This window comes from Camarhynchus parvulus, chromosome 4A (genome assembly GCF_901933205.1).
Source record: "Camarhynchus parvulus chromosome 4A, STF_HiC, whole genome shotgun sequence".
Taxonomy (NCBI): Eukaryota; Metazoa; Chordata; class Aves; order Passeriformes; family Thraupidae; genus Camarhynchus; species Camarhynchus parvulus.
The window spans coordinates 17,050,213-17,074,249 of NC_044600.1; the positions used below are offsets into that span (position 1 = coordinate 17,050,213).

General features: G+C 39.0%; 1 protein-coding gene across 2 annotated transcripts in view; it reads left to right on the forward strand.

The window, feature by feature from the left end:
- The window catches only part of ATRX (ATRX chromatin remodeler), a 69,295-nt gene that overhangs the window by 14,136 nt on the left and 31,122 nt on the right, over positions 1 to 24,037 (forward strand). The window contains exons 3-12 of one of the 2 annotated variants that reach the window (XM_030967979.1): positions 398 to 453; positions 1,313 to 1,365; positions 2,886 to 3,010; positions 4,189 to 4,308; positions 7,307 to 7,416; positions 9,428 to 9,495; positions 10,453 to 13,400; positions 16,256 to 16,334; positions 22,288 to 22,418; positions 22,917 to 23,132. In XM_030967979.1, coding sequence (XP_030823839.1) covers positions 398 to 453; positions 1,313 to 1,365; positions 2,886 to 3,010; positions 4,189 to 4,308; positions 7,307 to 7,416; positions 9,428 to 9,495; positions 10,453 to 13,400; positions 16,256 to 16,334; positions 22,288 to 22,418; positions 22,917 to 23,132 — 3,906 coding nt within the window. The remainder of the gene's footprint in view (positions 1 to 397; positions 454 to 1,312; positions 1,366 to 2,885; positions 3,011 to 4,188; positions 4,309 to 7,306; positions 7,417 to 9,427; positions 9,496 to 10,452; positions 13,401 to 16,255; positions 16,335 to 22,287; positions 22,419 to 22,916; positions 23,133 to 24,037) is intronic. The other variant, XM_030967980.1, reaches the window with a different exon arrangement.

Genomic DNA, 24,037 nt, shown 5'->3' on the forward strand with positions numbered 1-24,037 from the left:
GGATCAAATGGGATTTTTGTCTGTGGTTCCATGATTCCAGATTTAATACTTTGTTTCTTAGGTCAAGGTGTGTGAGAGAAAATACTTGTAGTAAATTCTTAGAGATCAGCAAAAATGCACTAATGATATTATTTCTGCATGCAGTTGCACTTGCAGCGCTTCAGTATTTCCTCACCAACAGCAAGGCTCTCAGGGACTGAACTGAAAGGGATTTCTGAATTATTTCTGTAAAATTTATGCCACACAATGGAATGTCTTTTCTGTAGTGCACCAGTGTGTCTCTGGAAGTCACATTTATCTGTGTCCATGTGAAACATAAACAGTGCTGTGATGTGCAATGTGAAGAACTTCTGATGTTCCTTGCATTTCAATGGACTCCTTGAATTTCTGTCCACAGGTAAAAGTAGAGAACCTAAAGGAAGTCCAGCTTCAATGGAGAACAACAGGGACGAGGTAGGAATAAAAATGCTTTTGAATTCTAGGTGCATGTCTAGGGCACAGTGTCTGAGTTCAGTCTGTTGCTTTTGCAATAAATACTTCAATATTACTGTTAGAAGCACCCATTAATGTCATCCCCCTTCATCCTGTTACTCAGATAACAGTTGTTCTTTAGGCAAATATGCTTCCTTTATGAAAAAAATAAAAATGGGCACACTGGATCTATGTTAAACTGAGCAGAAATTCTTCATGTGGTGTTTTACTTCTGTCTTGTTCTCCTGTTGGGGACATTCTGGTGGACAAGATCTTAACATTGTAGAGAAAACACAAGTGCCAGGCCTTAGTTTGCCTTTACTGCTGTAAATTCAGATATTTTCAACTGCCCAGCCCTAGTTGTGATCTGAGTGCAAAAACAACTGAAAAAAATCAGTTTTGCTCTGGAGGCAGCCAGTGCTTTCTGGCACATGAGGCACACACCAAGAGTCTGTTCTGCTGGCAGTTTGTGGCTGCAGGCTGCTGCTACTCCTGAGCCCTCTGCAAGGGTGTGTTGGACAAGGGATGGTTTCTGCACACAGCAAGAAGAGCATTCCCAAACCTGTGTGAGCTGCTGACTTCTGACCTGAAACTCCAGAGATTCAGTTGAACTGAACTGGCATGACTGTTGAAATTGTCACTTGTACTTACTGCTTCTCCTTATTTTAAAATTATTTTAAAATAAAAATTATTTTAAAGCTATTTAAAAATAATTTTAAAATTATTTTTTATAAGGGCACAAGTGATTTCTGAGTTGTTTCTAGTTAATGCAAGAAACTGGTTTTTGACAGTTCCCTTGGATATAAATGTATTGACTTTTACATTTTTTTCTTTTTTCTAGGGAAGTAGTTCTTCAGAAAGAACCAAATCCTTAGGATCATCCCGTTCCAAAAGGTTGGTTTGGAAAATAAAAACAAATAAATTAGTTTTTGGGTGTGGGAAGCTATAGGAAAGTGGGTGCACTGTGTCAAATATTTTTGGTAAAAATCCATGGAGTTATGGAATGCTGGTAAAACAGATGCCTCATAGTGCACTTAAAATTCAAACCATTTCTCAAATGAAAGGTTAAGATGCTAAAGCTTGATTATTATTTACAAAGACAAGATTATTCCATATCTTCAGGACAAAGGAGTTGATACAAGAGTTCCTTCAGTCTTGCTATTTGTACATGTAGGATTTTTCCCAAAATGTAATTTGGGTCATACAGAAAAAAAGGTTTTATGTGCTTCACTATTGGAAAAATGCAGCATCAGACTGTGCTGTTGAATTTCCTGTGCAGAAACTGCCCTTTGCTGTATCCCTGCTTTTTCTTTTTCCTTCTTTGATCTAAAAAGTATGGAGTGAATTGTTTACCAACTGCTTGAACATAAGGAAACAAATTATTTGTGTCCCAACTAATAGCAGACTTAGTCCAGTCAGACTCCTCACTCAAATTCTGTCTTCTGTGATTTTTATTAAATCCCAGTGAGCAGTGCAGGGAGTTGAGCTTTCAGCAGCTGCCTTGGTACTGCTCTTTAGAAGTCTGTATCTCTTTTCTCTCTCCTTTTTATCAAAGTTGCTTTATTTTACCATGTCTGCTGGAGTTAATATTCTTCAGTCTCCTTTTTATATTTGTCTTGATGCCATATTTGCAAGTGGGATTTTATATTTGGCTTTAATTTCTCCCTCATCTTTTGAATCCAGTGTCCTGCTGAACTATTCTCATTTATATACTTCTTTAGTCCTGTTTTTTGCTTCCTGTCTTACCACTAAAGGGATTTTCACTCATCCATTTACCATACTGTACCTTATATTGACAAAGCCAGTATCCTGCAGTAGTTCATGCACTGCCTTCAGACTACTGAAAAATTTGCTCCATATGTTGTAGTATTTTCTCCCCATCCTGACATAGTAAATTCATCAGTTTAAATTGTTGGTGGAATTCTGTCAGCTGATCCTTTTGTTCAGTAGTCAGCTTTTTCATTTCTTTCTGCATTTCCTTCATTATCCTGCAAGCGTCTCTTCTGCCGAGATGTTTTTTGTAATTTGCTAATATCTGTGTGTTCTCTTTGTGCTGCCTGTTAAACTTGGAATGATGGATAAAACTAATGAGCAGACATTCACCTCTGTTTCATTTAGACTTTCCTGGAATTGTGACTTTCTTAAAAATACATCACACCTAGATTTTACGACAAAAAGATTTTATTAGTATATACTTCTATTTCACGTGGGAGGGGAGAAATCCTATTCCAAACCAGAAAATTATCCTACAACTGTATGGTAATAACTTGGAGCATCCCAGGTCATAACGCCTTTAATTAATTTAAAAAGAACTTAGTTTTTCCCACTTCATATGGTGTTTTGCCTGCAAAGCTTACCTGAATTGCAGTTTGTACTGTTTGTCAGAGCATGGGGTTTTATTTCTGTCTATGCAGGAAACCTACAGTTGTAACAAAATATGTTGGGTCAGATGATGAACAAATTGCAGATGAAACTGTAAATGAAGATATTTCAAATGAGAACTCAGAGAATGATGTAGATATGCAAAGCTTGCCTAAAGGTAGGTCATGCCTTTCTTTTTTTTTTTTTTTGCTTCTGAATTCAGCAAATTAGCCAGGATTATGATGCAGCATAAATAATTCACTAGAATGCACATGTACCAGTAAAATGCTGTTGGTTTTCTGCCCACAAAATGAGGAACCTGAGCACTTTCAGTTTGGAACCCAGGAGATTTTAATCTGTGGGTGCACGAGGATGTGCTGGTGGCTTAATTTCAAGTGCCTGCTGATATCTCTATAAAACCATCAGAAAACAGGGGAAATTATTTTTTCTGTTGTTTTGCAGGAGTCTCAAGCTCTGTCACTTGGAGGTCTTATTTTACTGTTCTGTCTTGGGGGTTATTAGCAATTAGATCAGCAAAAGCAAAACTAACTCTGGGGGGAAAATGCCGTTATTGGATCTATTTTTAAGCACATTTTTAGAAACAGTTAATACTGTGGGCCTGCATCCCTCTGCTCTTAGCTGCAGTGTGAGTTGGATTAATCTCCTCCATTTCTTACCTATGAAATTTACAGGAAAAAATGCTGCTCTTCACTGTGTGAATAGCAGTATTGAGGGCAGTCACTCTAAAATGATTTTTTCAGAATATTAGATTATTTTCAGTGTCCTCACCACAAAACTGGGCTCTTAAATAGGAAAGTGTTTTTTCCTTCACATAATTTTGATTAGTACTTTGTTTAAATGAAAATGTCAGATTTTGAATATTGTTGAGGACAAAGCAGGTTTTACTGTATTGCTTTTTTGTGTATTTCATACTGAAATAAATGAAGATGAGCGAACCTGAATAGAAGGAGGGAAAGAGAAAAGATCATAGGGTTTTGAGGGATTTAAATGATGTCCTTTATTGGGAGCAAGTTCCTGTCCTGCACCCCCCAGCAGTGTGGCAGTCCTGTCATGCACGTGCCACAGCAGAGCACAAAGAGCAGAATTTGCTCCTCAGCCCATTCAGTCCTTGGCTTCTGTCCTACAGCTACAACACAGATGTAGTTTGAAATGTGTGGTGTTGGTTTTGGGTTTTTGTTTTTGTTTTTTTCTGTGAACATCTGTGCATTCAAAACTATGTTGAGTTTTAGTCAACAGATTGCACTTTTTTTTTTTGTTGTTGGCTTTATTAATCAGAACTTTTGCACTTCACTTGGATGTGTAATGGTTTCCAATTTCTAAATAAAATTATTCTAGGTACAGTGGTTGTACAGCCTGAGCCAGTGCTGAATGAAGACAAAGATGATTTTAAAGGGCCTGAATTTAGAAGCAGAAATACCGTTAAAATGAAACCTGAAGCTCCCAAAAAGCGTGGAGGTAAATACAATTTAAAACATCTGTTGAAACGGGTTTAAATTGTTGCTTATGACCACATTTGGTACATCTAAAAATTGTCCATATTTCTGATAAATTATCCTAAAAATACCTCCACTCTTCTGGCTTTTTATTCATTAAAGATTTTAGCTGATAGAAATTAGCCTCCATTGCTGCCCCTGCAATGCAGCAGTGAAAGCTAAGATTAGTTACCATTAAACTCCTTATTTTCAATAGGTATAGGATGCTTCATTAGGTGCAGTTGCTTGGTTGCATTCAGGTGTTACAGGTATTCCTTTTTTAAAGGAATTGAACACCATTGATACAGGAACATTCACTGACTGACCAGGAAAGCAACCATGTTTGAGCAGGAACATGTATGGGCAGATTATCCATCAGTGAGCTAAGAAAAATCCTAAACCCTCAAACAACACAAAGACTTCTTTCTTTTGCTGTGAAATTGTGGGAAATTCCCTACCAGTGGGCCCTTCTAAGGATTACCTTTGAAAAGCTGCTGTGTCAGCTGGTTTTCCATAGCTGCTGCTAAAAGTGAGGAGTTAGGTAGATTACAATACTAACAGAAATTAATTTCTCTCTTTTTTTTTCCCCAAAAACAAAGGGGAGGAGGGAGGATTATGTATAACATAGCCAATAAGAAGGTGGATATTTTTGTTAACCCTACTGCGATATCTTAGCTCACACACCTCCAGCAGTAGTCAGGATATTCATACAAACAGCTCTTGCACACCCTCTTCATCCTTCTCATTGCATCATTTGAGATCCTTGCTCTCCTTTAAAGTAATTTATGGAGTGCTGTTTCTGTGGGTGAAGGGGAGGGAAATGTGACTGTGGAAATGTGCTCGTGCTTACACCTGGCCTCGTGTGGTGTCAGTGACTTTTGGAGCATTGATGTTTTCTCTAAATTACAACTTCAGAAGTCAGTTCTGTTTTATTCATGCAAGATGTCCTGTTCATATAAGAATGCTTTTTCCATTTGTGCTTCAAACAATTCTACATATGGTCCAGCAGAACTCTTCAGGGTACAGTGTTAAAAAGATGAGACACTTGTGCTTGAGCTTTGTGGCCTGTGTCTGTATCCCCAGGACAGTTTGTGTCACCTGCCCTTCCAGCTGTTTTAATCTCCATCCCTAGGGAATTTGCAGGCCTTCCTTGGTGTGTCTGGAGGGGTTACTCATGTACTATGCCTGACATATGTATTTTTTAAATATTTGCATTTCTAGTAGGAATTATATGTCCTGTGTGTATTAGAAATAGAGATAGAAGCAGAACTCTGGCCTTTCTAGCATGCAAATGCTCTTACCTACGACTGTAAGAGGCATTGTGTCATTATTTTTAAGTTTTGTGTCTGCAGTGTGGTTGTGGTTCTATTTTTGCTAATATATTTAGTTAGGAATATTCTTAACCAAGTAGTTTATCAGTATTAATGAACTAGTGGTAGTTTAATTTCTTTAGACCATCATCATTTGTAGTAGTAACATGGTTTACAAAGGTTTGCCTCATAAATTCTCTTTTCCTGGTCCAGCTTGCAGGTTTGAGGGAGGAGGCTGTAGTGCATCCCCTTGGTTGTGGAAAAGAGAAAAGATGTTCAGGGCTTGGCAGGGAATATCATGTTCTCCCTGGGTTGGCTGGGCTCCTCAGTAATTCCTGCAGGAGTTCAAGGACTGTGCTGTGTCAGCCTTGGTTCTGTGCTGCAGTATGTGGGGTTCTTTCCCATGGATGGATTCATCCATGGTCACAGCAGCATTTGAAAGTGGGCTGTGAGCTGGTTTGGAGCTCCTGAGAGGGGCTTGCAGGTCCACAGGGTCTGCAGGACATGCAGTCAGGAATGGCTGGAGGGTGCAAACACATCCTGTATCCAGAATTTCACTGAGTTAGGAGCATGATCAGCTGTTTCACTGCCCCCTGAGCCATCTGAGGTTGTGCTTCAGCAGCAGATTGCTGGGAGCTTGTACTGTGTCTTGAGAATGTTCCTGCAGTTCCTTAACATGCTGGTGGTGGAGCTTGGTTCTGATTCTGGGGTAGTGATTATTTAATTAAAAAAAGAAAAAATACAGAGTCTGTACTCAGATTGTAATCATTAAATTCAACTGTTTGAGTAAATTTCCTTATTAATTTAATCACTGAGCACGACAGCAAAGGACAAGTCACAGTTCAGTGATCTCTTATCAAACCTGTATCTGCTTGATCCAGATTGGCCTTTGGGAAGTGCAGAACTTTCACCAGTGATTTTTCTTTTTCTGCTGTTGAAAACAAAAAGATCTCCAAATATTAATGAAGAGCCTGGCATAGAGTGAGCCTGCCAGGCCCAAGTTCACCCCTTCTGAAGTGAAATGGGGGGTTGGTATTAAAAAAAAAGCTTTTTTGACCAAATGTAGATGCAGCAGCAGGGTGGTGCACACACCATGGGAGCAATCAGCAACATGGGGAGAACATGTGGAAAGTGTAGTTTCAGAAAAACCCAAAAACCACTGTGCAGAAAGGAACAGAATGTGAGAAAAGGTTTTTTCATTCACTATTACAGGGATTACTTGCATTTTCTATGAGTTTTCTGTGTTTTTCTTTGAGAAGCTAAAACTGTTTGTGAAAGAAATGTCATAATACGAACATGAATTGCAGTGGTATTTGTTGAACTAAGATTAAATGGGGAAGGTTGTCCAGAATATCAGAACTGCTCTGGAGGAACTTTAGTGATGACTCTAATTTAGGTGTGTTTTCATGAGGTGACCACTTAACCCAACTTAAACCTCTCAAAGGGAAAGAATTGTGCCTTGAGACCAAGTGCAGCGTAGAAATCAGGAAAATTCAGTCTTAAAAGGGCAAATGGTTACAGAAAGATTTCTCTGGTGCTGGGTGGTGCAGAAACAAAGGCCTATGAAAAACCTGACATGCCAGGATATTGCAAGAAAATGCAATAGGTACATACAGATTTCTTAAATAAGAATGAAAACAATTAATGTGTTGTTTGTAATCCTCTCCATAGAAGAGGGACTCCATGGAATTGTGAGCTGTACAGCTTGTGGGCAGCAGGTGAACCATTTTCAAAAGGATTCAATCTATAGACACCCTACACTCAAAGTGCTTATTTGTAAGGTATGTGGTAAACAGTTCTGTTTGTTTTTGTTTCATAATGTCATATTAGTTGGTTTGGGTGGGATTTTTGTGGGAGTAATTCCTGTTCATTAGTTGACAAAGTTTTCAGTCCTTAGCTGTTACAATTAAGGAAACTAAAGAAGGAGGAAAAAAAAGCAAATATACCTATGAGTTCATATTCCTTTTTTCTTATATCCCAGTTAAACTGGTGGTGGTTTCTTTGTTATTTACTTCTATAGCTTTAAGGGTATAATCTTATTGAATTTTTAATGTAAAACGATCTGTCTGAAATTTCTGCCTACTCATAATGTATTTTAAGAACATATTCAAGTCTGCATCTGCTGCTAAAGCTTTCCATGTAAAACAGCACTGAAATAAGGAGCAGAAAAGCAGCTTCAAAGCCATTCTATTTCTGCCAGTTTCAGGCCTGGTTTAAGTTATGGCAGCTTTGCAATGCTGGTTTAGTCCATAATCTGAGTCTTCAGCTGTGTGGCTTCCTGGTGGCTCCACACAGGCCCTGAGCTGGCAGCAGAGGGAAGAGGTGGGACAGGGCAGGAAGGAAATATCCCTGCCTCCTGCTGTGGAGACCTCTGCTAACTTTCAGAGAGCTCCAGAGATCTCTCTTGCATATTTCTCTAGTGGTGGAGATTTTATAATTACAAGATATTGCTAAAGATAGAGATACGGTTCTGTGTTATAATGTACATGGAGCATTTCCCTACTCCTCCTTCTCCTCCTCCTGCCCAGTTCCTCTTTCGTGTTACAGACTCAGCCATGCCCATCTAGGCTGGTTCTTCTCTGCATTCTGGCTTATTTCTTTTACAAAATGTGCTTTACAAATATCAGCTCATAAGGTGACCTTTTCCCACCTCCCTTGGAGTCCCAGCTGGTGTTCCTGACCTCCTGCAGTGTGACCAGGGACCTGGGTCATTTTTGTAACCTGGTCAGGCTGTTGGGCTCAACAGCAGCTCTTGATTGGGAGCTCTGCTACTTGAATTACATCAGGAGTTGTTCCCTTTGATTTTCTCTAGTTTTACTGAATTGAGCATGGCCTTATGTGAATGTGAGAGGGAGGAATGGAAGCCCCTCATCTCCAGCTCTTCCATTATTTCTGTGCCTAGTTCTGCCCTTATTTTTCTCCTACTTAGGTAAAAGTCCCAGACCTGAGAAACTGTTTGACTGTGAATGTTCCATCAAGTGTCTAAACATCAGATTTTACTGGGGTTTTATGTTGATTTTGGTTGTTTGGATGCTTTAGTTGAACAGGTGTGCAAGTCTGTGCCAGATAATGGGGCCTCATCATTGTCAGTTCAGGTGATGAAGCCTCTTCTGCATTCTGAATTGTATTAATGCCTGTTCAAAGTAGAGCTACAAGTCTGGGAGAACATTCTTCAGTAACAGCTGGGAAAAAATGACGCCAAACCTTCAAATTTGCTATCAGCAAATCAGCAGCTGATGCCATCAGTACTCCTAGCTGAGTCGTTGGTATTTCTTTATTACCATTACCAAATTTTCAAATGAAGATGCTTGGTTTGCACCTGGAAATGGAATTCTTGGAAGTTAACATCATGATAAATGCTGAAGACTTTTTAATTTAAAGCCTTATGGCATCACATGGTACCATAAGGAGCATCCAGCAGAAAATTGTAATTTATGTGGGATTAATTGTGTCAGGGAGGATGTGGTGCTGGTTTTCCTAGGAAATAGATGGAAGAAACATTCAGACTGGAGAAAAGTATTCAACTGATGTTCTAAAATACACAAATATGCAGCCATCAAACAAAAGCTTGTTTAATTTTCAAACAAACCTTGAGCCATCTAAATAAGTCATGGTTTGGGACTACAGAAAATGTTTTTTAGATTAAAACAAATGTAAAAGACTTAGAATGCTGAAGACCTTGCAGCTGCTGCTTTTGCTGGCTTGCTTCTAATGCATACTGAAATCTAATGAACTGCTGAAGCCCAGCTGAGATTTAATAAAGAATTCTTTGTCCTCTCTCTTTCTTCACAGACTTGCTACAAATATTACATGAGTGATGACATCAGTCGTGATTCAGATGGGATGGATGAACAGTGTAGGTAAGTGTGCAAAAACTGCAGTGTGTGCAAAAACTGCAATGTGTGCAAAATGGGAAAGTGTACAAAAACTGCAGTGTGTGCAAAAACTGCAATGTGTGCAAAATGGGAAAGTGTACAAAAGCTACAATGTGTGCAGAATGGTAAAGTGTACAAAAACTGAAGTAACACCCACAGCTCTACTGATTTGGGGTTCTTTTTTCTTGCTATTGTGACATTACTGACAAGTAAAGACAAGTACATTAGAGCTGAATCAGCAATTATTTGTCAACAAGAAATACTGAACCTCAGGATTTCTTTAACTGTTTGTTTTAGTAATGAACAGGAAAACATTTTTAAAGAAATCTAACGAACTCTTGTAAGATATCACATTTCTAGTTAAATAACATGCCACCTTCCTAGCACCTTAAAGATGAGGCTAGAATCTGACATTCTAAACTTTATGAGCCAAAGAAATTCGGTTCTCCAGATGCATCTCCCACTATTGAAATATCAAAGAACTTCTCTGTCCTTATGTGAAATACCTAAATGTGTAATTCAGTAAAAATTGTGCATTCTGTGGTTTCTATGAGCTTCTTGTCCACCACTGTTCAGAGTCTTTGTGTACTGCGGTAGTAATATATGAGTTAAGGCTAGAAAGACGGAAGCTTATTAATTTTGCTGTAAAATAAATCACAGATTTTCAGAAGAAACAGGGAAAATAAGTGTTAATTAATTTTTTCTGCTTTAAAGAAATCAGTGCTGAAATTCTGTATAAAAGTTACTGACCATTTCAGCTTTATGAGCTGTTAATCTAAAACATGAATTTTCTGACTTTGCAATTCTCCAGTGAGCTTTTCAGTAATGGTTTCAAGTAATGGATACCTGTTCATCACCTGAATTTTTAAATATGTGAACTTAATAATATATCACCTTGTTGGCATGGAGACAAAACTCTCACCTTTCTCAATCTCATTGCAGGTGGTGTGCTGAAGGTGGAAATTTGATTTGCTGTGACTTTTGCCATAATGCCTTCTGTAAAAAGTGCATTTTGCGCAACCTGGGCCGAAAGGAGCTCTCGACTATCCTGGATGAAAACAACCAGTGGCACTGCTATATTTGCCATCCAGAGCCTTTGTTGGACTTGGTCACTGCATGTGACAGTGTCTTTGAAAATTTAGAACAGTTACTTCAACAAAACAAAAAAAAGATGAAAGTTGAAAATGAAAAAAGTAAAATATATGACCACACAGTCAAGTTTTCTCCAAAGAAAAATAATGCGAATTGTAATGGGGAAGAAAAAAAATTAGATAATTCATATTCAGGTTCACTAACATATTCTTATAAAGCACTAATGGTGCCAAAAGACTTGCTTAAGAAAACAAAAAAACTGATTGAAACTACAACAAATCTGAATTCTAGCTTTGTAAGCTTTTTGAAAAATGCTGCAGAAAATGTAGAAATAAGCCCAACTGTGCAACTGTGCCAGCTGAAAGCTTTTAAATCTGTGCTGAGTGACATGAAAAAAGCTCATCTGTCACTAGAAGAAGGCCTGAACCTGGAGATTCAAGCATTGAATGTTAAAATCAAAGATAAAAATACCAAAGAGAAAAAAACCGAGGTTAGATCAGAAAAAAATGAGGCGAAAAAAGATGAAGGAAAGGAACACGTGGCATTAAAAGAGAATGATGCCACACAGACACAGAAAAAAGTCGTGTCAGAGCGGCCTGACAATGAGCCCATGGATCAAAGTGTTCCCTCAGTGGAGCAGACAGATAACAAGGCAGCTCCTGGGGAAGAGAAAAAGTCTGGCAGAAATGAAGAACCACAGTATGAGCCCAACAGTACAGAGGCTTTAGATATGGATATCGTGTCCATCCCCTCATCAGTTCCTGAAGATATTTTTGAGACTCTGGAATCTGCTATGGAGATTCAAATGCCGTCTGATGAGCAGGACAGTGGAAACACAGCAGCAGATCATGAGGCTCCAAATTCAAATACAAAAGTGAACGCTCCTGTGAAAGATACCAAAGGTGGTACCAAGCTAAAATCGTCGGCTAAAGGAACAAAAGAACTGATTGTAAAATTGACTCCTGTTTCCCTTTCAGAGTCCACAGTTAAAGCTGAAGATCAAGACAACAGCCTAGAAAAGGACAGTAAAGACGCTGATGCATCTGAAGATGCTGATGCATCTGAAGACGTTGATGAATCTAAAGATGTTGATGGATCTCAACCTGGGGCAGCAAACTCTGATAGTGGAAAACAGAACCACAGTGCTGGCAGCGAGCCCTCCACGGAGAACGACGCCGTGCCCGTGGAGGACTCGGATCTCCGGAGGTCACCACGTGTCAAAACCACCCCCTTGAGGCGCCCCACAGACATCAGCCCTCTGACATCCAACTCAGAAGAGGACAGCAATGACACGAGCAATGAGAAACAGAAGAGGAAAGCATCCAAGCAACCCAGGAGGAAAAGCGATAAAAAAAATACTTCTGACAGCGCTGCTGATGGTCCCAGTCCTAACAAACTTTCCAAATCCAAAAAGCCATATGACTTAGATCACAGCTCAGACTCTGATGAGGTGCCGGCTGTCCTTAAAGAAGCAGGGATGATGAGTCGCAGCTCCTCAGACAGTGAGAGCAACAATGAAGCGCCAGCAAAGAATCAGAAAACTTCGGATTTACAGAAGAGTCAGCCAGTAAAGGATGAAAATGGGAAACGAAAAAGGAAGAGTTCCAGTTCCGGTTCAGACTTAGATGCTAAAAGAGGAAAATCAGCTAAAAATGCTGCTGCTGCTAAAAAGAAACGACAGAATTACTCTGATTCTTCAAATTATGATTCTGAGTTGGAAAAAGAGATACAAATGTTGAGTAAAATTGAGGCTGCAAAGAAATCAAAAAAATTCTCAAGTAAAGATGATAGCTATGATTCTTCTGAAGAAGAGCAGAGGAAAAAAGTAAGCAGTAAGAGGAAGGTAAATTTGAAGAAGAAGAGAGGTAAATCTTCTGAAGAAGAGGATGATGGTGAGAAGTCTTCTCCAGAGAAGGAAATTAATCACTCTCCTAAAGATAAAAAACCGGGTAAGAGGTCAGCTGCTAAGGACAAGCTAAGCAGAGACTCAAAAGAAAAATCTGCAAAGGGAAAACGTGAGGAGTCATCTGATGCTGAGAAGTCTTCACTGGAAAAAGAGGAGAGTCCTGAAGTTAAGAAAAAGAAGGATTTGAAAAAGAAAAAGGCACAGGATGATTCTTCTTCTGAGAGCGCTGAGAAATCAGCAAAGAAAGAGCACAAGTTGGAGTCTTCAAAAGACAGACTCAAGAACAAAAAAGGATCAGAAAGCAAAGCAAAGAAATCTGAAAAATTAAAAAAGAAAGGTTTCAAGAAAGAACAAGATGATTCCTCTTCTGATCTTGATAAGTCATCTCCAGAGAAAGGAAATTCTTCTGAAAACGACAAAATTAAAAAGGAACCCGTGTTTACAGAAAAGAGAAAATTGAGAGAGAGAGTAGCTAAAAGAGTGCACATTGATTTATCCTCTGATACTGAGAAATCGCCTCAAAAAGAGGAGAGTTCTGATGATGATGCCATGCGGCGTAAAAAACGAACTGACACGAAAGAAAAGAGGAAAATAAGCCACAAAAAGAAGATTTCCAAGAAAGAACAGAATGACTCATCCTCTTCTGATGAGGAGTCTTATGAAGACACTAAGAAAAAGGTTAAAAGAGGATCAGTAAAAGAAAGTAAAAAGAGCAACTTAAAAAAGAAAGTGGCAAAAAAGAAAGTAGTTGTCACTTCCTCTTCCCCATCTGATAAGGAGGAAAATGATGATCAGAATTCCACAGGCGATGGAAGCAGCGACGAGCAGAAGATCAGGCCCGTGACTGAAAGCTTGATGCTGTCTGCTGATGCAGGATTTTGTCAGTCATCAGGTGTGCCAGAGTTGTTCATTTGGGTGACATTTAATAATCTAAAAACCAAAAACCCTCATCAGTTGGTAGTTATATATTTAAGTGTTTGCAGCCTGGCAGGTTTTCTGATACAAATTTGGAAGCACCTGTTGTAAAGTTCCCTTCCAGCCAAGCTATCCTGTGGCTGTGAGATTGCACTATTTCACTTTGTGCAGCTTGTGCCTTGAGGAAAAAAATGATGTCACTGTAAATGGAGATGCTTTGGAAGCTCCAGGCAGTATTTACAACGGGTACTGCCTTGCCGTCCAGCTTTCCAAAGCCTGGCCCTTGCCTCACCTGCCCAGGGACTATGTAGCAGAAGCTGGTTGGAAGGAGTAGATAATGTGAACTCACATTTATCACCTCCTGTCTGTGCACTGGAGGTGATGCTGGAGACCTGTGGCATTGTAATATACGTTTAATAATCAAGTAAATTATTTTTATGCCTCACGAGAGCCATGTAGGCTTAGACCAGCTACTTAGAAATCTGCCATTATTTTCATATGTTGTGTTGTGCCATTGTTTCATATGTCTCTGTGCAGATAATACTGGAACTTGTAGGGCTTTCCTCTGAGTGCTGCCTTATCAGTGTTTTCCCCAGTGATGTCACAGCTTGGGGAGATTGCAGATAATTAATGGTTTGCATAGTAACAAACTGGTTTTTTGCATATGGTCACTGCCACAGCCATTAAAACTCTCGTACAGACAGATAATTGATGGCACTCGGTGACAATTTTCAGCACCACTGGACCATCAGTGAAAAATGCCTTAAAAATGGAGTTGTTCATGTACAGTTCATGGACTTGGCATTGAAATGGCCCAAGAAGAGAAAGGTGGTTTTAATTTATCAGAAGGTGTCTGAGGCACTGGGAGCTGTTTCATTTGCAGGTCACAGTGGGAAGATTGGGTCATTATTGGAGAGATGGATAGCAGGGTACAAACTGAACAAGATTCTGGTGTGGCATGATTGACAGGAGAGTTAGACTGAGAGAGAAGAGGCTTGGTTTAGACTGCAGACAGATTGCTGAAAATGAGGTGTCTGAATTTCTGTCTGCAAATCACCTCATGGGCAGTTTTAGGGGGGGCTGAGCTGGATGTGTGCCCAAAGGATGAGAGGCAGTGGATACAGCATTTATCAAGGAAAACTGATAGAGATACTGGAGTATTCTTACACTGAGCAGGGTCAAAGCTTGGAACTGGTTGCCCTCTTGAACTTCAGAATCTTTGTCCTTGGAAATGCTCAAAATGCTTGTGTGGCCAAGTCCCTGAGGTAACTGACCTGACTTTGGAGTTAGCTTTGCTTTGAGGATGGAGTTGGAGTAGAGCGTGTCCAGATGTCTCTTTCAGCTTTAGTTATCATTTGATTTTGTGAAATTCTGCCTATATTAGTGTATTTTCAGAGGAGAAGAATGGGGCCTTTGTCTGCAGTTTGCTTTTGGTTTAATAGGTGAATTAGTAAAATAAAGGAGCCTGCTCTTGTCTGAATAAGCTGTGTATTGTAGATTGATCATTGAGTAAGACTTAGGCTCTGGTTTAACCAACAGGATACTTTTATTTATCTACATGAGGGACTTACTGTGATCACCTTGGAGTGTGCCCCTTGCAGCCTAGTTTTAGTCCAGTCCTCCAGTCCCCACAGGTAGAAAATAAACAGAAATTATGAATGTGGGGATCTCAGCTCATTGGGATTGTGAGGTTTCTTTCCCTTAATTTCACTACCTAGCAGATTTGTCTGATTTGCATGCGAGATGAAAAAGAGAGAAAAGCAAGGGGAGAAGCCTGGGAATGTGCTAGAAACAATCCAGATTTCTCACTCCAGCCAGGAGAGTGCAGAGGAGCTCCAGGGCAGGATTCCCACTGTGCTGTTCCTTCTCTGTCACATGTCCCACACTGTTGGTCCTGATGTCCTTTGTACACGAGACAGTGCCATGTAGTGTGCTGAGTTCGGATATTTGCAGTAAGGATAGCACGTGGAATTCTCAAAATACAACTCTTTACAGTGTATAGTGTGAAAGCAAAAATAGGAAGGGTTGGTGTTCTCCAGAACTTCCCTCCTGGCAGCAGGGCAACCCACGGGCTTGGGATGTAGTTCTGTCCTGTGTTTGTTTGTGCCTTCTTTTCAGTTTGCACAAACTCACTTGTGGAGCTTCTGACAGAGCAAAGCACTTCTTAGGGAACTTGTTTCTGATTCCTGAATAGAGTATTTAGTCTCTGTTGTAAAATCCCAAATTTGCTGTATGTAACTATGAACAAGTTGCAGGTAGTAGTAAGCAAAACTGGAAAGGATTTGTTGCTATGATATTTTCCGGAAAATCCCTTTGCCAGGATTTTTCTCCTGAGAAGCCTCAGAGGAAGAGAAAAACAATAATTATCTGCTGCTGTGGAATGCAACAGGTGCATCCTTGATTGGTCCATGTTGGTTGTTTCTAATTAATGACCAGTCACAGACTCTCTGAGAGTCACGAGCTTTTGTTATCATTCCACTTCTACTCCTTGCCAGCCTTCTGCTGAAATCCTTTCTTCTATTCCTTTAGTATAGTTTTAATATATCATTTTCTTTTCATGTAATATATATAATAAAATAATAAATCAGCCTTCTGAAACATAGAGTCAAGATTCTCATCTCTTACCTCGTCCTGAGACCCCTGTGAACATCACCACAAAGATTTATTTTTATTTGTCAAGACAGGTAGAAAAGTGGTATCACCAAGCTGTTTTCAAATGGGGATTGTTGGTAGAAATGCAGTTCATATATTGTATTGTTTATTGTGCTGTCATGTATTGCTTATCGTTGTATTTACACTTATTAAATGTTTTCTGTTGGGCTTCTTTTTCAGGAGATGAAGGAGATGCTCTATCAAGGACTATCCCAATGGAGGAGGAGGAAGATGATGATGATGACGACCCTGAGAATAGGTATGATACCCTCCATAAGGACATAAAAACGATTAGAGCACAGCCTAGGCGTGGGCGCGAGCCGGCGCAACGGAGGAGCAAGCAGGTGGTAAAAAGCACGGCTGCCTGCCCGGTAAAGACTCGCTCACAGGCCTCCTGCAAGTGTGAACACGGGGCCAGAAAACAGAGGCCCAGAGCCAGGAATGCAAAGCAAACGTTTAGAAATGGTAGAGCCAGGTATGCAAAGCCAATGTCTAGAGGTGGTAGCTGACACACCTGTCTGGGGGCGTTCCAAAAGCGCTGCAGCGCTGTCCCACTGCGGTCCCCGTGGGAACAGGGATCTGGCAGGCAGGGCAAAAGCTGCTGCTGCTGCTGCTAAATGTGAATTTCAGCTAGTTGTGTGGAGTAGAAGGGGACAGTTTGCATCTGTGCAGTATGCAGTGCTGCAATATTTTCAGAATGAATTTGGTTATTACTGTTGCTTAATATGCTTTTCTAATTGAAACGCCTTTTCTCAATAAAGAGAAAGCACAAATGTGGGGAAAACCATATTAGATATTTTCAGCTGTTAATTTAACTGAGTTTTAATCCACTAAAAAGTACCTGAAGTGACTAATGTGAGTTAAGGCCATGATTCTACAAGCACTGTGCATAGGCTCAATTGGTATCAAAGAGACTAATTATATATTTTAAGTCTTTGCATAGATATTTTCAGAATTGTGGCTTATATGTATTGCTTCAGTTTGGAATTTAATAAAAAAGAATCACTGTAAGATACAGTTAGCTAAGACATGTCATATTTTACCAGTACCATTGTAGCTATCAAAATCAGCCTGGCTAGAAATGTAAAAGCTTCATTTCCTAAATGCACAACATGATGTGTCACTCAACTGGAGCCACAGGTTCTTTTTGGAAGTTACTGTAGTTAGGCTGAAGAGCTGCTCAACAAATTTTTATACAGTGTTTCAGAAACTGATTTTTTGTTGTTGTTTTGGCCATGTAGCATGTGTGGGACCAGTTGCTGGTGGAGTCTTTTTCTGCTTCTGAGCCTTACTAGTTTAGAATATGGAAATCCTTGTTTCACAGAGTTGTATGTTTTGAGATGTGGCTGAAGTAAATTTTAAAAACACTGTTTCCTATCCTTCACGGACCTCAGTTTGGCATCACAATGCTGCTGCTGAATTAGTTCTTGTGTGTTTTCAGTCATCAAATTTAACCCAGTAATTCAGCTCTTTAAAGAAAGATGCTTTTTAGGGACTTGACAGCACAGGGTCATAAGCAGAACATGTAAACTTTGGTATAACAAGTTTTTTTTATAAATCATGCTTTAATTTCAGTCCTGTTTTAATTAATTTTTTTTCTTTTTCTTTTTTCTTTTTTTGTTGTGAGTTTCTGGTTGATAACTAAACCGATACACTTTTGTCAGAAGTTCAGTATTTACTGCACAAACGTTTCTGACAGAACTCAATCATGATTTAGTTTGAGAGCTATATTGGGAAATAAATGAACCTAATTGATAACAAACAGAAATATAAATTTGGGCTTTAAAAATCAGTTTCTGTACTTTGTTTTAAAGCTGCCTCTTTGTTAAGTTTTTATTTAGGGGACCTTTTGAACATCTATATATGAGATGGGGAGGTATTTTGTCAATAAACAGTGTTGTCAACCTTCAGACATGTTAACTGGTAATGCAGTCTGACTTTACCTTCATCATGTGTTGTACTTGGCACCACAATCAGAGCTATAAACTGTAAAAAGATGGAACAAATTTTGAGAAGTTAAAAACTTGTTCTTCTGTTTACTCAACACAAAGTGTTTAAATAGTTTACCTACTGATTCAGAGAAGTTGCCTATTTTCTTCCAGGCCAAAGAGGGTACCTAGTACCTGCTGGGTGTTTGTAGTGTGGGAACTCTCCTGTTTGCAAGTCTCTAGTTTAGATGTTCTGTTATTTGCATACCTGAGGATGTGCATGACATGAATATTAATAGCCTTGAAATCATCTTTTTGCCAAAATGCAATATGCAAGTGGGTCATACTATGCTATACAGTGCTGTATGCTTTCATCTTCTGTTGTGTAACTATTATTGGTCCTTCTGATCTTTTAAATGGTACTGTTTGATATGTTTGCAGTAGTTCTGTTTATTAAGAAGTTAATAGTGTATTAAATGCAGAATGCCTTTAAGTATTTGATGGTTACAATAAATTTTTGTAAAACTTTTTTCTTGTCCAAGCATTTAATTTAATCCAACTCTGACAGCTTGAAAATCAGCCTCTTCCAACAAAGACGGCACAGTATTTAGAACAAGGTGTTTGGCAGTTTTCACGGATTTTTTAAGACATGTATGACATTTCATCCAAATATTAATGTCTTAAAATATATTTTAAAGGGTTCTGAATTTTCTAATAGTATCCTGAAGGCCCATTTAAGCCAGTAGTGCTCTAGCTGGAATTCTGGTGGCTTTTATTAGCCACATCCCACCATGCTCCCCCACCCAAGGGCTTGTTTCAGGCAACCTTATTTCTACATATAATTAGTAGGTATTTATGAACACTGAGTGTGAGTTGATGTAATCTAATTGGTACTAAAACATCACAATCGTGAACTAAAATTTAAAATCATGACTTTTTAAGAAAAAAGATTTTTACATTGTCTCACCAAGATTTTGAACAATGTCATTTTATTGGCACTGTAAAATTCTTGAACAAGAATGGTGCAAATTACCATGGGGGCTTAACTCCACACCATGAGAGGCTGCACCTACTGCTCCAGTTCTGCTGCAAGGTCTGAAGGAGCTTTTAAAGTAGTCCTGCAATGTAACCAAGCAACCCCTGGGTGATTTCCAGTCTGTCTCTTGTGAAAACTTTTCTTTTAGCACGACTTAAAAATCCATAGTAATCAATTCATTGTTTAGAATTGTATTCTGCTGGGGCTGTTCTTACAGATGGGAAATATCTTTAAATCCCTGTTGGTACAAAACTGTGCCTATGTGCTGTTATTTTATTCTAGAGTTGGTTTTGTGTGTCCTGGTTGAGGCTGCAGCTCCATTCTGTGAAGCACTGGTTAAATGTGTGCTGGAGAGTCACTTCATACAAATGTCACCATAAATTTAGATAAGATGAGTGGGGCAACATGACATGCTCAAGGTCTCAGTAGATCAGTGCAGGAACGAGTGAAATGCAGGGATTTTTAAACATTATTTTATTTTTGTTACTTTATTTTTTACTGCCTGAAACCCTGTGCTGGAGGTCATATGGCTCTCTGTGCCTCATAGTTGAATCTATTGCTGGTGCTCAACTGTTACATCTGAATGGCCAAGAATCTTTCATGTCCTTGACCTGAGTAAATATTACAGTCCCTTTTGATTTCCATGGTTTTCTCTGGAAGAATATGAGTGAGGGAATTTTCACACTATCATAGCTTGTTTTTCTTGCTGCTGTTAATGCAACTACTAAAATGTTAAAGCTACCATGTGACGTTTCTTAGCTGAGAAACCTGGTGACTTTAAATGGGTTTTATCATAAAATAGAAATATGATGTGTTATTCTGGTCAACATCTATTGTGGTTTAATTTAAACCCAGCTCCCAGAGTCCTGTTTGTAATAATTCATGTAAACCATTTGTTACATCAGTCATTTGTCAACATGCACTTACAAGGCCTAATTTCCTTGGGTCTCATGTTGCTTACACTTATTATTCCTATCAGATGTGTAGTTAATTAAAAATGGGCTTCCTTTAAATCCTGAACATCTTAATAATGTCTCACTTTTTTGGCCTAAATGCATACCAGTAAATGCATTGATGAAAATGCAGCTTTTCTCATTAACAAACAGTCCCATCTCAATTTGGTTGCAAGTGGTTAAGTTTTTATCCTAGATAAAAAAACAGGGCTTATTTTCTATCATAGCAATAACTTCTTAATCAGTATAAATAATTAGAAACTAATCAGTTTACCCAATCTGGTTGTTGGTTATCCTGGTGATTAATAGGAAAATGAGAGCATTGTCTCTTTATGGATGATAGATTTTGTGCATGGTCTTTTTAGGTGTCAGATACATTGCTGTTTCCTATAGCTCTTAAAAAACCAGATACTTCATTAAAGAACAAATTAAAATGAAGGTCTTGTTTTGCTAAGAACCAAAGTCAGCCTTTTAAAGGTGACTTGTGTAGAGGTAAGTATTGCCATCCACAAGCTGTGTTCACTTTGCTAATGCACTTGCCGAAATAAGTCAAAGGCAGGACTTTCAGGATTCAGTTTCAATGTTTTTATCAGATCTTTTCGTTTTTTTCTCTTCCAAAACTCTGGGTTTTTATTAAACAAGAAGAGTAGCCAGACCACTGCTCTCTGCATTTTCTGGAGTAGGAGTCAAGGTTAATAATTTATGTTAAAAGCTGTTAAAGGGAAGCCAGCCTGTGACATTCCAAGCAGTTTCATTTTGAAGAAAAAATTCTGACTATTAAGAGATGGAAGAAATATAGTCTGAGTTCCTTATATGAAGAGCTGTTTATTTCTGCTGCTGTTACACATGGTCTGCTGGGTTTTAAAAAAATCAACATTTAACCAAACCCTAAATCCCTTTTCCAAATATCCTCTGGGAGGACCTAATGCAAAAAGCATTTGGAAGAGGATGTTACTTATCTGTGGACTTTAGGAGGTTTTCTTTGGGTTCATGCTGTGATTTCTTGATAGATGTGGAATTAAAGTTCTCCAAGGGTACTGCTTGGTAAAGTTTTAATCAGCTTTTTCTTCTCAAGAGAGAAGGGGAGGGAGTGTTTTGGATGCTGATGGATGGTCTGACTCACTGAACAATCTGAAATGTTTATTAAATTATTTTGCTTCTATCTTTTAATAATAACTGAATATAAATTAGTGTGAGAGTGTTTTTAAAAACTGCACTGTTGCTCAAAAATTAGAAAATACAGTGTGGAGTGTCAGGAAAGATAGCTTGGGAAGAGTCCCTTTGAAAAATTATTATGTTTTAGGGACACATTGCTGGCTGGAAAATGAAATACTGATTGTTAAAAGCCCATTTTATAGTGCTCCCTAGAAGCAACAGCTCAGTTTTCTGTTGTATAGGAAGTTTTGCATGAGAGATCCCTGTTCCTTTGCCATTCCCAAGTGAAGGCTGGATTGTGGTTCAGTTCCATGGCTTTGAGCTGTTGTTTTGACTGGTGTGAGAGCTTTCCCGTCCTCAACTATGTACACATAGCATGCATTCATTCTCCCAAAAGGCAAGACAGATGAGGTTTCACCTAGAAAAGACATATTTCATTGAAAATGGACAAATGAAACTGTAGTATTCCTGATATTTATATGAGGAAGATCTGGTTTATTTTTTTCCCCTGGAAGTACAAGTACTAAGTCCACTATTTTCCTGTGCTTTTTACATACCTGCCTTGGCTAGACTCAGAAGATTTTTATGTTGCAAGTGCATGTAAAGAAATAATTTTTCGATAGTCACTTGTGCATTAGCTGGAAACCTGTTCTGCAGTGAAACCATGGGAAGCTGAGTGGACAGTTTGTGGAGCAGGAAATAAGATGATGATTTTTATTTGAAATTCAGGTCCTGTAGTGTTGGTCAGGCTTTTTGGGTATAAACACAGAAGGGTTTTTGCCAGAGCTGCTGTAAGGCAAGTGCTTGTGGTTAGTTACCCAGATAGACCATGAATAACATGAAATCTCTTAAGTCTATGCATTTTACAACCATTTCAAGTCTGCTTTAAAGCAGGAAACTTCTCTTTTTAAGAAGCTTTATTACAAACCTGCTTTCTAAAAGCAAGTCAACACATTACATTAATGTGAGATTTTTGCTGATAGATCCTGTCTTGCCACAATGACTTTTCATCACGTGTCTTTTTTTTTTGTTCAGCTTTCAGCCCTTTTTTTGAAGTTCTGAATGGTGTAGGGTTACACTTGTCGTTCATAGGTTTACCTGAACAATGGAATAAATACTGTTTTCTGTTTTACTTCAAAGAATTGCCAAGAAAATGCTTTTAGAAGAAATCAAAGCCAATCTTTCCTCTGATGAGGATACGTCTTCAGATGAGCAGCCGGAGGAAGGAAAGAAGAAACCTGCAAAGCAAACTGAGAACACAGGAGATGATGGTAAGCACCAAAAAGCATCTGGGGAAAAGTGGTGCTGTGGCACCTGTCATGATTTCAAGGGTCACTTGGGAAAACGATGATTGTTAAAGTTTTCAGCAAAAAATATTACTGATTTTGATATGTAGTTGTCACATAGAGGCCAATGTGCGTGGTCATGAGGATTATCATCTCTTTTAGTCTTCTCTATGTTTATTTTTTTATTATAATCTGGGTTTAGTAAGCAATTAAGGAGTCCTAGGAGTTTATGAGGGGTTATTACCTATACAGAACAGTAAGTCCTGCAAGTACACAGGAGAGATTTGGCTAACACAGCCATTGGAACAGGCATTCCAAGCATTCAGGCAGTGGGAAACACTAAACACTGGAGGAAAATGGTATGTTGGTGCTTGTAATTCCCTGAAAAAGCACAGGATTTAGCCTAAATTAATTCAGATTTTAATTCTTGTAAGATAAGAAAGTGACTGGTATGCATGTGGTACTGACCCTTCTGTGTGACAGGAGAGAAGGAAAAGGAAGACAAGAAGTCAGAAAAGGAAGAAGCTAATTCTGAGGATTCAGATTCAGAGGAGGAAGAAACATCCAAGAAGCCCAGATACAGACACAGGCTGCTGAGGCAGAAGCTCACTGTGAGTGATGGGGAGTCTGGAGAAGAAAAGAAGGTGGTGAAACCAAAAGACAAAAAAGAAGGGGGGAAGCGCAGAAATAGAAGGAAAGGTACATAATCCACATCCTTTTTTTTGGTCATAAAAAGTACTTGCTTCTGTAAAACAAATCCAAAGCTTGTCAGAATGATCTCAACCTTTGTGATTTTAAAATCCCTGTCTAAACTTCATCGTATATGAAATCTAGCATTCCCTTATCTTTGTTTGATAAATAATTTTATTTGAAATGTCAAATCCAAGAGCAGCTCTCTCCACTTGCTGTATCCTCTGAATTGGATTAATCCTGTGGAATCTTAGAATATCCATCCTAAACAGCAGAGGCAAGGCCAGGATGTCTGAATTTGGAAAAATCTGTCTTGTCCTTTGTGTAATTTTTCTCTTGGAGAGGCAGTAGTGCCTGAGGAATGTGTCCATGCTGGAATTGCAGTGGAGCAGGCTGGAGCTGAGCAGCAGATGGCACTGTGAAATGAGCCTGGCCTGGCCCTGCATTGTTACAGGCAGGAACAAAGAACCTGTGGGTGTTTCCTGGCCGGGAAAGGTGCGCTGGGCTTCCCTGATCTGTGTTCCACTAATGCCAGCCAGCTTCTGTGGTCTTTCACAGAATAAAAGATGCAATGTGATTTGTTTAGAATTTTCCTCTGTCAAAACTCCCATTTTTATTTGCTTGCATTTCATGTTTTTCCTCCCTTACAGGATTAAAGCTCTACCTACAGCATTTCATGCAGGAGGAATAACTGTAAATTCATCTTAGGGTTCTTCAGTGCAAGCCTTTGAAGCTGACTGCCCTCAAACACAACAATATATTTGATTTCACTTTGCCCTTTTTAGCCCTATGTTATTAATGTTACCATTCCCCATTTGTGTAGAACAACTCATGTTTTAGGCCTTGTCATTCATAAAACAATTAAACTTTCCACTGTGTTCAAGGTCAGGCTGAAATTCAAGTTGTTAAATATC